This window comes from Blennius ocellaris, assembly GCF_963422515.1.
Source record: "Blennius ocellaris genome assembly, chromosome: 22".
In the NCBI taxonomy this organism is placed as follows: domain Eukaryota; kingdom Metazoa; phylum Chordata; class Actinopteri; order Blenniiformes; family Blenniidae; genus Blennius; species Blennius ocellaris.
In genome coordinates this window covers 11671481-11687778 of record NC_137671.1, presented here as the reverse complement: position 1 = coordinate 11687778, position 16298 = coordinate 11671481, and the positions used below count along the sequence as shown (strand labels likewise).

Sequence of the window (16298 nt, the reverse complement as noted above, 5' to 3'; positions counted from 1 at the left end):
AGCCAAATGACAACTGTAAATCCAATTTTAGGAGCTACAAGCCCATGAGGACCTTACTCAGTTGAAATTTGGTGTAATTATTTTTATATGTCAATTATTGTGCAAATAAGTCAAGTGGTCTCTGATTTAGATCTGGATTTTTCCCTTGAGTGTTCCATTCTAGTCCCCGTGAGGCTACAGGAGCCAGCCTTCCGTGCTTGTGGACATGCTGTGCGCTCCCTGGTGGCTCATTTGTTTTGTTGGTGGTCAGATTGAGGGATAATATACAGGAGCTTCCCCTTGAAGCCCGTCTGCTCCCCGGTGTCCCAACACGATAAAACTCTATGTTCAGCTACCGCGACTGGCCGTCAGCTTTTCAACTCAACACAGCAATTGACACCGGGCTTTATCATATGCGCTGCGAGTAAGTTGATATGCAGATCCTCGCACAAGCACACACATGCTGTATATTGTGCGTGCATATGCGTCGCACCTAAAATCGACTGGTCCGATTGGGCAGATTAGATAACTCTACCTGCTGAATCTGGCCACGGCTCATGTGGAACTTTCTTTCTTCTTCACTCCATCTCCTCTTTCTCCTCCTCCCGTTTGCCTTCTGTTCCTTTCTTTTCGGCTGACCCCAGTGCACACAATGGCTCCCAATGGAAGTGTGTGGAGCTTTGATAGAAAGAACCCAAAGTTCTTTGAGATCAAGGTCACTACACCAGCCAAGTGGGAGGTGGAGGGAGGGAGCGAGAGGAAGAAAGACTGAGGAATAACCAAGGAGGGCGAGAGAGTGCAGGGTGAAATCAGGGTGAAGGATGGTGCCTGTTTAAAGAAATGCCATGTTGTGTTACTGGATACCAATAAAAAACAGCAGGGGAAACCCGTACTTAAACTGTGCCCAGTGCACTTGGGTTTCTCTCTTCACCACACAATAAGTGATTGTCAGAAAACTGATAAAGAAAAGTCCCAATGGACAAATAGAGAATAGGAGATTCATTTGTTCTTTTTATATCCTGACGCAGTGGAAAGTAATGATCCAGTATCAAGTCTCTTTTTTTAGATATATATTTTATGTAAAGATCACGCAGTCTTTTTCTCTTATCCCAAACAGAGAGCCTCTGCTCTTTCAGCACAATTTCACTAATTACTCAAGTTTACCTATGCAAGTAACAGTTCCTGACCTTAAGAGCCTCCAGGCTTGATGTAGACCAGCAGCGGTTCCATGTGATATGCTGACAGAGAGAATGAAAAGCGTACATAGTCATGAGCTTATTATAATTAATCATGAAGCGACTCACCTGTCTGCTCCACCATCTGCTTCCCATCCAATTATCCCCAGTTTGTGCATGTTACCTGTGAACCCTTAGTGCTGAGGAGCACAAAGAACTACCGAGAGTCATCACAACTTTAACAAGACTTGTTTCACACCTGTCCACGTGCCCAGAAAAGCCAGTGAGTGTGTGAGTGACTATTCTGCAGGGTGATGAAAGTTGCTGTGGTAGGTATGTGTCAGAGCCGCGTGTTAGAAGGAAATTAGAGCCAGATTTAGTAAGGATCATTGGGAGCACACCCAGAGTGCGGGGGTGTATGTGTGTGGGACGATGTAAACAGATGTTCTGGCACAACCCAGACCACTTCCATCATATCACCAAGTGTGCATGGGGCCAATTTCCACGCTCTTTCTGCTGAGTAAACTCACCTAGGGGCCCTTAGACCACACCTCTCGCCCAGATGCCTTATTACCATAATCTCTTTTGAATGGCTCAAACTGTGATTGAGAAAGATGCACTTCTCAGCTACAGCACTAAAAGCCCTGATGCATGCAAAACTCCTCGAGCAATATGCACCGGGCAGTTTTGTCTGTAATAGCATCTAAAAGTACATTTTTTTAATGCTCTTCTGTTCCTATTTGTACCTTTTGTTGTTTCAAATGCCTTTTTTGTTTCATTGTCAGGTCCTTCCTCCTGGGAGGCATCATAACTCCTGCTCAATTTACCTCTTGTCTGTCCCTTGTTTACCTGTAATATTTCCAGGTATTACCTCATTTACACAGTCCATCTTGTAGTCAACTTGTGAATGAATGTGAAACTATATTTCCATTGCTCTGCAGATAAAAAAAACCACAAAAAAACTGAATAGATGTGACAGCTCTATCTCTGAGGAACAAACTGTTCTTTGTTGGAGCATTTGAAAACATGAAATACGGGACAATATATTCACTCACCCTGTACAATTTAAGCATATCAAGAGCAAACAATTTTTCCCTACACTGAAGTACAATAGATGTTGAGTGTTTTACTTTGCCTCAATTCTTAAATCTCAAATACTGAAGGAAGTAACTGATGATTTCTGTTCCATTTGAAGTAAATCATTAAGCAATGATTCCAAAATCTGTACATCCATATATTTTTTTAGGTTAATTCTGTCATATTACAAGTATTTCCGTTAAAACTACTGAACATATGATATGTACATTTCTCATGTGCCTCTCTGTTGTTGTTTTTTTACAGATCCGGGTAGACAGCTCTTCGCGTGCCCTCGAGTATGAGACCGTGCAGGCCGTGGAGAACGGACCCATCCTGAGAGACATGGCTTTCTCTTCTGACCACCACTACCTCTATGTCATGTCTGAGACCCAGGTCAGTCCCAGAAACAGACCCATACCTCAAACCTCGTCCCTGCTGACTCAGCATCACCGCTCCTGACATTCATCACTTTCTTATGTCACAGGGTGGAATAACCTTCGGTGGCGGTGTAGAGGTTTTCATTGCAGCTCGGCTGAGGGAGAGATTAGATGAGCCGTTGGATGCTGTGACCATGTCTTTTTATAGAAGCAGACTGTGAGGGTAGAGCTGGAGTGAATAAATGTGTTGAATTATAGGAGGGGAGAGGAGAGTAGACTTAGTCCACTTGCGTGGACAGTGGTGTGTGTGTGTGCGCGCGTGTGTGCATCGGCAGATTCACACATACGCACGTTCTCTCCTGGTGCCTTTGATGACATGGAATGTGGAGCGAAATAGCAGCACTCTGTGTAATGGACACAGACATGGAGTCTGCGAACACCTCTATCAGAGGCAGAAACTCGCCAGAATAGCACCGTGGAAAGTCACGTAAACGCACAGGACGGCGACTGCCTGTGTTCAGTTTTCACTTCTCATGTCAGAGGCACAAAGCAAGAAATTTAACATGTGATTTATGCTTTGAAAAAATTATTCTTTCCTTTTTTTAGATACATAAAAGCAAGACAAGATAGATACCAACCCTTGTATTGTGAAGTACATTAACAACTGAACATAAATCATACAAGCTGACTGAAGTTAAGTCCTTTTGTCTTAAAAACTTCACACAGTACTTTGCAAAAAGCGTTTGGCTTGTTAAATTTTTTATTTCATCATCAGAGAAATGGTAAATGCATAGATTTGCAGCAGTCAAACTCTGTAAAGCTATTTAGAGAAAGTCTCCCAGTTCAAATCTCTCTCTCACTCTCTTGTTTGTACAGATGTATTATCTAATTTAGAAGTTAATAGTCTCGGTAATTTCAGCTTTGCCTGACAGCAGGCCTTGTCTGGTGCAGATGACTATCTGAACATGATCCATCCACCCAGCGCTTTGTGGAGTGCTGCAGATGGCCGCAGTCCACTGCAGGCAAAGGCAGGATAGATCCTGGATGGAGAGGCAGGCAGTCACACTCACATTCACACCTCGAGGCAGCTTAATGTCGCCAAATATCGTTTTTTGACTCTGAGGAAACTCGAGTAAACCATATCCAATCTCTGACCAGGAGACTGCCATGCAGTACAATCTGGATCAATAAATGGTACGTCAGTATGTTATTTATCAGAGTCCGACTAACTATCATCTCGGGCAGGATACACCCTGTACGGGTCATCAGTCTATCACCAGGCAAACACAGAGACGACACACACACACACACAACTCAAGGACATTTATGGTCACCAGTTGACCTCACATGCATGTTTTTGGACTCTGGGAGGAAAGTCACCTCAGTACGCAGACGAAACTCACACACACGCACACAGGGAGAACATGCAAACTCCATGTTTTATACCATATCTGGTGGTTTAATAAACTAGGTCACTTCTCCACACTATCCATTCCCTGACATTTCACTACTGCAGCCCAAACATTCCAACAATGAATTGTTTAAGTGTAATTATTTAACTCATGGAAGCCAAATAGGTCCAGCAGCACATATTCTATTCACTGTTCATTATTAATGGCACTGTAATAAATAATATTTCAAAAACTCGGAGAATCAAATAATATGCATATTTCCATCCTCTTTATCTCCTGTCACCCGTAATCACAGAAGGCCACTGATGGTTTGTTGGCAGCAGCAGCCGAGTTACCCCTGTACATTGTATGCAGCTTCCACAGGATTATCGGCCTTTCTGGCATCATGAAAGTGTCAGTAATGTACAGCGTTCTGTGTGTTTGTGCGTGTGTAAACGTGTGCACGTCATGCCTGATCGTAGCGATAACACTTTAAATATCAGACACGCAGTGAGTTGAAGGTGCCCTTTTTCAAAAGCAGCTTTCATTGCCTCTCCTGAGGTCAGTCCATCTGCAAAAAGGGAAAGAGTGGGGGAGAAGAAGGACGCCAGACACATGTGAGCAGAATGAGGACATTTCCAATGCTATTTGTCATGGCACCCAATTACTATTCCTTTGTGCAAATCTGTTAAGGGGCAAAGTGAAAATGTGTTTTTCTTTCCCTCTTGGATTGCAGTGCATGTTATTGGGTTTAGAAAAGATATTGTAGAGTAACAAATGAATTATTAGGGATGCTTAATTTCCATTTCTTCACATTATGCCAGATTCCTTTAGGTTTGCATGTTATTGCCAAACATTAAATTTAGCATTTTTTTTAAATTGGCATGAGAATTAGCATATATTGACTGTGTTTTTAATGATATAGTAGTCCTGTGTGTGTTTATGTGCATGTGTAAGGTCTTTGTAGTAATTAGTCAATTAGCCCAGTTACATGGCTGACCTCCACTGACTGTTTAGGAGGACCATTTGGGGATTATGAAACAATATAGAAAGCAGTTAATGAACATACCACATACACACAGCGAGCACACAGAAATGCATTTGTAAAAAACTCTTCAGTGCCAAAGAATTTATGGTGCAACTTAAAAGAGTGAGTGGATGAAACTTAAAGGGGATAGTTTAGCTCATTCATTCATTCCGATGTAAACTGCTCGCTCAGTGAGCTCATGATGTGCGAGCTATACAGTAAATATCAGGAAATGGTTTGCAAGTCTTATTCACAATAGATTTTAGACAACACATCAGATATTCAAAGACAGACATCCTGCAGTTACAATAATTTTTTTGTCCATTTGATGGGTGTCAACTTATTTCTCCTTGACATACCTGTACTGTAACCTTTATCTGGCCAGTGACCTTTGCTCTTAGCATCTTGTAATGTTTTTGCATATACTGAAAACAGCAAAATTACTGAAATTAGATTATATATATAACTATATAAGTTGCATTATTCATTCAAATATGCCTTATCGTTGTAGTATTTCTCTTTAAGGTTTTGTTCAATCATTGGAATTGTACACAGAAAACTACTTCAAGTGACTGAGCATTTTTAAAGTAATATTTAGTGGCTGATTTATTAAGATCTTACATAAAACATATTATATTGTATAGTCATGCACACATATTGTGCTTTTAGTTTATAGTAGATCAGACCGTGAGTGTTTTGCTATTGTTGTTGTTATGAAGAGGGACAGTAGTGATGAATATTAAACAGGGCTACAGAACAATTTTCAATGAGACATGGCCATTCTTGAGTGAATTTGCTCAATTTCACACCACTTTTCAAGAGATATCGCACCACAATTGGCATGTAATGGTGCATCTTTACTGAGTCTGAAAATAATACATCAACAATTTTAAGCTGAAATGTTCAGCTCATACATATATCAAGAGTTAATTTCATTCTGATTGTGGAGCCGGTTTATCCATGATTTGTCTCGTTAATTCAAAAGCCAAGAGAAGCTGCTTGGTTCTTACCGGTTGCCTGCACAATTTTCCCTGTTTTGGAGTGTTTAAATTCACTGAAGTAGATGAGCTCTAATCACTTCATCTCCAGTGTAGAGAACATGGAGCAGCAATATTTGGGGGGGATGCAGGTTTGTTTTTTTCCAACAAGTTGGTTCTTGAAGATTCACCTGTGAAGCTGAATGTTTCCCTGTTACTCGAGTCAAAACATGTTGAAATCTTAAACCTAAACTTGAACTCACTTTCAGTAAAATGTATAATTTGTTCATTCTAGGCAGCCTTTGAATATTTTGGATCAAAACTATGTAAAAAAAAAAAAAGCATTTTCAGAAATGTTAGCTTTAATTGCTTGTATTTGCTTTGTTCATTTCTGAGTGATTTCCACGTTCAAAGGGTAGATTGTCATTTTCAATACAGGATTATTGAATATCGCCCTGCTTGCTGGATCATTGTGATAGTTTGGAATAATATCCAGCACACGGAGGCACATTCCCAATTCCCAACAGCCACAATGCTATTAAAGCAGGGCTGAGCTGGGAACGGGTCCCCTGCTGTTTCTGAGGCCTTGGAATGTGATTTATCGACCAAGAGAGAGATGTAGACTGAGGTACAACTTGTTAGGAAGATAGAAATATGCCCAAAACAGGTTTAGGTTAAGCTCAGTTATAGGAGTACTGAAGCTCAAGTGGAAGTGTAAGGATATTTGCGCAAACAAATTCTTCTCTGAGATCATTGCTCTCGTTCAAAAAGTAGAAAAATGCGTTTGCTTGGATCGTACATATCCATTATGGATCTTTGTCTGGGTGTACCTTCACAATTAGAGTACATGAAATCCATTAAAATCTGAAAATGTGGCTGGACCACTGGAACACCTTGGCAGAGACGTATAAATCCAGCCTCGGGGATCAGGTAGCACGCTGAGAGTCACACTATACCCTGCTTGTCTGCGTCAAATTAGAGACTCATTAGAGACGGAAGCTGGCCAAACACAAACACATCCCTGCGCCGCATTGTGGATGGTAAAAAATGATCTCGACATCCCGATCACTGCATGTTTGTCATCTTTTATTTCTCCCACCATGCATTCTACCTCTTTCATTCCATCTTTTCACCATTTTTTTCTAATCTTTTTTTTTCTTGTTCCGTTTCTTCTTAAAGGGTGATACAGTTCTACACCTATTCTCTTCTAAGAGGATTTGAAAAGCAAATGAGGATTCAGCCTTTTGTCTTCTCTTGCTCCTCTTTCATCATTGCCTCTCGCTCTCCATCTTTATTTCATTTCTAACCCTCTCTGACTACCCATTGTCATTTTCACCATACGCCATCCCCCCACACGCGCCATTCCTTTATATTTTTTTCCCCCATTCCTCACTAGCAGAGTAATCTGTCATCCTTGCCTTCTCATTAATCCAGTGATTGGCTCTTCCCTAATTGGATATTTCTTTCTATCTCCCTTTCACCCGTACGCACACATACACGCGCACACATCGACACAAGTCATCCTATTAGTGGGTTAAATAGATGTTCTGGTATAAAGAGGACAGTCAGATTATAGAACTGACTGTGATTATGGATGTAAAGGTTGCAGTTTGACTGACAAGGGCAGGTCAGTGCAACTGTTAATATGAGGTAGTACAGTGGTCCGCCGCCGTGTTACCACCCTGTTAACGCTGGTTCATCTGTCAACCACGCTGAGCACACCAGAGTGGAATGAATGAGGCGGTGTCAGTGGATGTCCGGGGTCATTTCATCATTAGAAACATGTAAGAATTGCACACTGACATTTTTAGTGGACGTTAAAAATATATTCACTTGGAGCGGCAGTTACTGCATAGCTTTTCCCCCTAGAACAACCCTACAATCCCATATGAGCAAACATGGGGAGATTCGGATAATAACTGCTCTTAAGCAGTTTGGGTAAAGGAGGCGACGACAGAAAATGATACAAACACATTTGTAATAAGTGAACCCGCTCGCTGCAGCCTTGATGGGAACAGGAGGCACAGATCATTAACTTCCTATTTTAAAGGTAGACATCCTGCAGGAAGGTGCAGATAGAAAACAATCATTTTCAGCAGTTTGGTGGAGGAAACGAAATTGGTGACAATCAAGATGGTTGTGACTCTATTAAACGCCTATCACCAGAAGAAACGCACCACTGGAATGTTAATCTGACTAAGCCAACTGAGCAGAATAGCTTTATTAAATATATTGAAATCTAAGGACTAAAGGTCTTACGTTTTCCCAAGTATTTTATTTGGTGTTAAAGCCGATAGAATAGAAATCAAATGTTACATTTAGTCATTTCACCATGTAAACAAATCGAAGATATGAAGAAATATTTAGTACACGGTTATTACAATTGCCCTTAAAGTGCTTACTATCAAATTGTTAATCCCCTTGGCTACTTCTGTTTGTGTGCAATCATGTAAGAGTAATATGACTGATTCCTTTTGCGGCTGCAAAGCACATTAGTCAGCATCTGGCTGTGCTGAGACTTGACATGAGTCGGAGGGCATTTGGGAGCTCCTCAAGCTGTTGTGTGTTGTGTCTTAGTCATTCAATCGTTTCTTTAGTGTTCCCACAGCCATACCATTACCCTGCAGCAACTTGGCAAATACGTGAACTTATCTTGCCAGCGAGTCTGTGGTTAGAATTTATCTAGCACTGCATGTACTTAGTTTCCATGCTTTAGTAATTTCTTTATCACACACTTAGGCCTTCATACATCCAGCCTACAAACTCTTGCTGGGAAGTACTGTTCCTGCCACACACACACTCATTGCGCTAAATTATTTACGTCCAGTGTAGCAAATGCAGATCTGTAAGTGTGAATTATTGAAAATGTGTACTATACTGGGGTGAGATCGTTCAAAGTCAAACGCGCTTTTCTGTTTCCAACCTCCTGAGGGAAATCCGACAAGCCAATTTGTGGAAGTATGGCGTCTTTGCATCTCATCAAAGATGTTTAATACCAGCTTCCTTTAGTTTCTAGCAGCGGGGAACTTTTTACCACATTCCTCCGAGTGTGGCTTCCTCACCCCTCTGGTGCGCGGCTGAGAGTGAGGAAGGTGTTTAGATGTGCAGATCATGTTGTGTCTCAGTTTAGCTGCAGGCTTGTGGTCTAACAAGGCGAGGGAACGGGGCTGATATGTTGCAGCCACAGCTGCCTGGTGCACTTCTGAGGAAGTGTCAACAAAAGTGGAGCAGACAAGGTTGGATGGAAGTCTTGGCGAAGTCTTTTCAGAACTTCTACCTTTGTCCCGCTTCTTTCTCCCCCTCAATTTCCACACATACGCATTTCTCAATCGATTTACTCATGCATGTTGGAAAGTTAAAGCTGTGTCCGGCATGTGTGCTGCTACACAAGCTATTTTCCTCTCTGAGTTTTACCCCGAGGCAAGAAGATGTATCTTGTGCAGGATTCCACTCTCTATGTCCACATTAGTATGTCATAGGAAACACTGGATGTCATTTTATCAATATGGGCTGCGTGGTACTATAGTGGTTAATACTCTTCTACCAGTGGGGAGGATGGATGGATGGATGGATGGATGGATGATATCAACTTCACCATGATATTTACAATGCAAGTTGCTTTTTCTTTTATCTCCGGCAGGTTTAGAGATATCAATGATAACAAATGTTAAACCCACTGCACAAACTTCTACTCTGTAAACTGTTAATGACAAACTGCTTCAAGCTTTGTTCATCTGCTTTTTTTTTGTCTTGTGTATGGGGGGGCTTAACCTCCTTGGAATGGAAAGATAAGTGAAAATGATTGATCGTATCCGAGTCGTTTGTCATGCGCTGACACTCCTGACAGTGCAATGGATGGCTTTGTCATTTACCCTTTGGAATGTCAAATGAAAACAATATTGCAGTTGCAGCCGCTGGCTCGCTTTGTTAACCGGGTTTATGATATAACAGTGTTGGTTGGTGGTTGACGGATCGAGCGTCGCGTCGGCTGTGACGAGGCTGCGGGTCGTTGATGTGTCCCTCGCTTCATTTGGCTCCCGCGTCAATCTTTCCTCCATCCAGCTGGAGAGGTAGAGAGGTGGGGCACTGGAGGACGAGGGAGTGGGACAGAGGCACTGGTGGATTGGTGGAAGAAATATTCAGGAGGTAGTTCGAGGGGAAAAAAAGTTGTGCGGAATCATGTTTTGAGTCGATATTGGTATTGAACAAATGCTGACTGGTGATTGGTTCGGGTCATCAGGCCTGATGTGATATTAGCAAGTCAGGATTTAGAATTCATATCCACTCTCATCCCTGTGAATAATGATTTCACTAAACAGGTTTAACGATTGTAGCAGATTCGCTTAGAGTCATCACATCGAATTGTAGATGACTGCTGTCGCAAGCAGCAATAAATCTCTGTCACATGCGCAGCGTCGTTAACTGACAATGTGTTTCTTAAAAAGGACCAGATGACACTACATTACAGGCATTTAACGGAATAATTTCATATTCATTTCTGCTTCACGGCCAATAGTGGCATAAGACTGCCAGCACTGTGCTGAGCTAATGAACAAGCTCACACCACGGAAGGAGAAAAAGACGAAGGTAGCCTGGGGGAAGAAGAGGAAAGATAAGAGAAGTTCAGTGTGCCCTACAGGCTGTGAGGCAGGATTGGAGTATCACATTAATTTCCCCCTCTCTTTTCATTTGGAGTGCTGTAGTTTGGCTGCAGGTGGAATCCCTGTTTAATTACAAGTGAAGGGGCAGGAAAAGAGTAGGATAAAGAGAGGAACTGAGATGAGGCAGAAGAATTAGATGATAATAAAAGTCTCTGCAGATTTAATAAATGATCACTTTCCCACAGCAGGTTGAATGAAAGGCCGCTGGCATCATGTAAGATGGAGGGGGACACAGAGAAGAAAGGATAGAGAGAGGAAAGAAAAACAAAGTCAATCTGTATCATCTCGGTGGAGTGATTAAATACGTAAAGCCACATTTTTAACACTCTCCCCTTGACACCCAACTTCGACAGATACAACACACACTCACTGTATATCAGCTTTATACATATAAATTGATACCACTGTGCCGCCAAAGCAAAAGAGGAAGTGTGTGTTCATCTTCCTCCCCTCACATTAAGGCATTAAGTGCTTGTGTAATGTCGGTCTCTCTCTCTCTCTTTTTTTTTTTTAAAAGCACAATTTTTTGAAGCCGCTTCAATCTTTATCCATTGTTAGAGCAGAGAGAGTGCAGGGTTTAATGGCTGTCATTTACTCACCTGAAACAGGAGGGAATTATAAATGCCATGCACCCCATCCTTTGTATTTATCCCTGCTGATATGATAGCCTGGTCATAGCGAAGAGACAGTGAGCCGTAATGGTTGCCTCGCTGGCAAACCCCACGGAGAAGATAGCATGAAATGAATGTGATATCGAGATGAGAGGGACAAGGGGTGCATTGGGTCGTTTAGCCACCAAATCCCTCCATTTTTTGATAAAAGCTGAGACAAAAGTGTTGCCTGCTAAAGTGCGTGTGTGCGCCAGATAGAGAAACCAGGGCTCTGGAGAGATGATGAATGTGTGATCTTACACACCTCAGAGCGTCTGAGTGACAGAGACAGACAGACAGAAGCAGGGAGGGAATGAATGATATCAGGACGTGTGCTCTGGAACAGAGGACTCGTTTTGGCACCCATCTCCTCTGCTGGGCTTTGAATGCGGTGTGTGTTTGTCTTTTGTGTGTTTTATCTGTTGACAAAACCATTTTCCTGGATGCAGCCTTCTGAGACTTCGATAGGCATCGCCACACGCCCCTCCCACCCCACTGTCTGAGTCTAATTCGCTGTGTGTTTCTCGATTGGAGCATGCTTGCGGATGCCATGGGCACGCCGGCTTGTCAGCCGCTGATGAAGTGTTAAATTATAAAGCGTTCAGATACAGCGGCATCTTCCCCACAGTTTTGCCTGGGTGCTTAACTTTTATGGCAGATCACAAGGTGACAAACCACTCGATACGGCAACGTGGCTCCGAAGATGACATAAAGTCGCACAGGAAAATACACAGAGAAATTGTAGTTTCATACACTGTTACGATAAGGCTTTAGCTGAAATCCCTCCTCATAGGCAATCACAAAGGGTTGTGTCTTCGGAGTAGAAGAGGTTTTTCAGGTGGCAGTGAGGTGAGGCGACGGTGGATCTTCTGTGGGAAACCAGGCCCAGTGGAGAGTGACAGAGGAGGAGGAAATCTGTCTTGTGAGATGCATTGTGCAATGAAGATCAGTGTTGAGTTTGATCGTGTGCACACACTGTTGTTCCTCTATCTCCCTCATTCCATCTCAAATCCATTCCCTTTATCTACCTAATGCAAATATGCCCCTCCACAGTAGGGAGGGCAAAACATACTACCCATTTTCTCCCAAAGCGCACACACACAGAGGCTTTGCACAGAAAGATGCACCTGCATTGTCTCTAATCTCTAATAGCATGCAGGATTCCTCTTGACTTTGACAAGGAGATACGCCCCTTCTGAATTCACTCAGCTGTGTGTGAATCTGTGCCACTGTGTGTGTGTGTGTGCTATTAATAGTGCTCACAGAGATACACTGAAGATACATAAATGTAGCAAGTAAGAGAGAAAATTATGTAGTGGTGGGTTTTCAGAGCATCTCTGTCATGGCAGTGTGTCACTGTCTGACTTCAGTAAAAGCGTCAGTTTGCACATGTGATGCAAAGTCACTTCTGCTGCGAGTGTGTGCAAAACTGACTTGACTTGGTGTGTGTGTGTTTGTGTGTTTGTGTGTTTTGTTTTGGGGGGGGGGTTTCAAAAGAGGCTGTCAGGCAAAGATGTGCTGTGTGATAGTCTGTGCATCCAACAGAGAGAACCACCCTCAGTGCCGGGCTGCGTTTCAGAGATACCACCAAGCATAGGAATTCCTGATCTCCTGTTTCATTCAGTCACGTCCCACATTGCATGGTGTAATTATGGTCCCATTCATAACCTCAAATATGGAATTTAGTCAAAGAAATGTCCTGTGAAGACATGTGTAATTACCTTACTTACATCTCAATGTATAAAGTGAGGCCTGTTTATAAAGCTATTTGATCTCGAGCACCTATTGTAGGTGTTGCCCTGAAGCATAGAGGTGATTCGTTGAATTTAGAGATAAATTACATCACTGCCCATCATCACTTACCAATGCAATTTTAAAGATCTGTCTTCTTACCTAAACGTCCTTAAGTGTGCATGTGGCTTCTTGCTATTAACGTAATGCATGGTGATACTTTTTGGTTTTCATGTAGCAACATCCTATTATTTGTTCACTGGAATTTCCTCTTGTATGCTGCATATCAACCGAGCAGTCTCTTTGGAAAAACTCCAGTGTTTCATTGAAGGATTTACTTTTGTGCAACATTCAGGAGATGTGATCAACGCAGATAAATATATCCATGATAATTGGCTCGTACGTGTTTCTCCTCCATGTGCCTTCATCTGGGTTTCTATTCAATGCAGCATCGACTAGTTGAGCTTTAACTCTATTATACATGAGTAATATTACGCCACATGCTGGTGGACTTCTGGTAATTATTTAGAAGTTGCATAACAAAAATAAAAATCAGTTCAACATCTTTGGCAGAGAAATCAATACAGTCATTTACCCTCATCTTTATCTAAAACAGATTGAAATACTGGCAAATATGCCGGGACACCCTGGGACCCCTTTTGCCATCGTCATTCCAATAACAGCCCCACGCTGATGATGTCGTCTCACTTTCTTGGCTGTCATCACTGAGCATTGTGAGTGACAGCGGTCATCCGCCAATGACGGCTCATTAATCAAAAGTGCCAGCAACACCTACTATTTTGCTGTGCTGTTGCCATGGTGACGGGAGGCGGGGATGGCTGAGATCTACCTCAGTTTTGCCCCTTGCACTTGGTCACTCAAGGCTCATGCCAATCAGTGCCAATCAATGCCAGTTTGAATTGGCAGGGCTATATATCATAATAGATGGACTGCTGTCTCAAGTGGCTCGCTCTCCCTTATGGAAGTGGAGAAAGATGGAAACTGTCATGTTGTAACGTGTTCATAGAATCATGCAAAATACTTTCAATATTTCATTATTATGTGTTGTATAATGTGTAGTTATTACCAAATAATTTATCAAAAATGATATCAATCATGTAGTTTTGAGGTTACAAAATTACTTTTGTCTTGAGCGAAAAAAAATCAACTATCTCTACTTCTTCCTCGCCGTGTCAGTTTGCAATAAGCTCATACCTCTTCCTTCACTTTTTAACTCCCTGTACACTTCATCTGAGGTCTTGAATGAAAAGCTTCAGGCCTTGATATAAAAAAGGAAGCTTTTCCAAGGTTCATATCTGAATCAAGTATTCTGATGCCTTCTTCATTTTGACATTTTCTGCCTTGACGTACTTCACACTGTATGTTATATATTACCTTTAAGCACTGAATGTATCTGGTAACCCACACTAGCTGTGTTGCTTTCTCTTTTTTGCTTCATGCTCAGAACGTGTAGTGTTTTAACCTTGATCCATTTCTCCTTGCAGCTGTCGAGGGTGCCAGTGGAAGCCTGTGGACAGTACTCAACCTGCAGCGAGTGTCTGGGATCGGGAGACCCTCACTGTGGGTGGTGTGTGCTTCACAACATGTAAGTAAAACTGTCACCCACACATCCACATATGCAGACATATTCATAAACAATCCGAGAAACGTTTCTGTTATTTTCTCGCATTCTCATGCATATGAATTCTCATTATTACCATTTCCCAGATACAGAATGTGCTAAGCCTCCAACACGCCAAACAGACATTTTGGGGCGTGCTGTGTTTGAGTTGTTAGCCTCCCCTACCTCCATGACTCCTGGGTCCATGCCCAGCACTCCATCCCCTGCAGCTCTTGAGCATTCAGGGACACCTCCAGTGAACCCAGGCCAAGTCTCAGATTGCTTCCTGGGGCTCAGCCTTGTGCCAGCATCTCCCTCAGATCCATTACCAAACCTAACCACTGGCATTGTTTACCAGCACTGAAACCAGAGCCTGGTGAGAGCACAGACACTGCAGGGCATTGCCAAGGTTCTGATGGGCACCGGTCCAGCCTTCAGGGGTTGACACAAGGAGAGTGGTGGCTTTTGTTATTGTATAAAACTGTTGGATGAGATCACAGAGATTATCCGCTTAATGACAACTCTCTCACTTTGCCCCGCTAACTAGTTCCCTTTCACACACTCACTTCACTCCGAAGACTGCCGATCTGCTTTTGTGTCACTCAAATGCAGGAGCATGCACACGGATAGGCAGACATTCACGAACACCCCAGCTGCTGTCAGACCCTTGTCCCTTAAGATTGGAGAAGGAGATATTGCTGGCTGGGGGCAGGGAGATTTCCCACTCCACTGTAAATTGAAAATTGGTTTCTTGTGTTGGTGCGAGCCCTAGGGTAGTGTGTGTGTGTGTGTGTGTGTGTGTGTGTGTGTGTGTGTGTGTGTGTGTGTGTGTGTGTGTGTGTGTGTGTGTGTGTGTGTGTGTGTGGTGTGTGTGGGTGTGTGTGTGTGTGTGTGTCTGAGTGAGACTGAGTACATTTAGCACCTTCATCCCTGCTGGCACTGGGAGGACATGGCGAGGGCAAAGAAGTGGTGGGAGTGTGAGAGCAACACACCGAAGTCCAGAAGGAGGTGACAGAATGAGAAATGAATCGAATAAGAAATGAATGGCAAGATAGCCAGGGGTGAGAGTCATGTAACAGGCTGGAAGAAAAGATATACCTGTAAATGTTAATACTAAAGAAAACAATCACACGAAGAGAGAGAGAGATGGAGATGGAGATGGAGAGGTGGGAACCAGGTGGGAAATGACAAACATGTGAAAATAAACTTTGGATATTTCAGTGCAAGTGTGGATTTTCATGAGGTCTTACCGATGTATAATTGATCATAAATTACACTCACAAAAGCACTTGCCTCACGCATTCATGAATGTGTTTTCACATTCCATCTCTGAATATCAGCCAAATATTGTTAAGGTGCATGTTTGTTGGTGTGTGTAAATAATGGCACGTGCATATTTGTGTAAGTTTGTGCGTATGAACCCATTAACACTCTTAACGTCCTCACAGTCGGACGAAACGAGGGGCCACAGATTGGCCCGTCACACTCCTCCTGATGGACTTGGCTCACTTCAGCTCACCTCAGTCTGAACACACACACAGATACAAGGGCAGACACACTCATGCACGCAAACCATCAAGTGCTTGTGTCACCTGAAAAGAATAAAGCCAGGAGAGCAAGACAGACAATAAC

The 16298-nt window shown here is 42.7% G+C and overlaps 1 protein-coding gene across 1 annotated transcript in view; it reads left to right on the top strand.

The window, feature by feature from the left end:
- Positions 1-16298, top strand: part of plxna4 (plexin A4) — a gene marked incomplete at both ends in the record, with an annotated part of 207926 nt that overhangs the window by 109112 nt on the left and 82516 nt on the right. Inside the window, 2 exons of the mRNA XM_080517929.1 lie at positions 2496-2624; positions 14551-14651. Coding sequence (XP_080374055.1) covers positions 2496-2624; positions 14551-14651 — 230 coding nt within the window. The remainder of the gene's footprint in view (positions 1-2495; positions 2625-14550; positions 14652-16298) is intronic.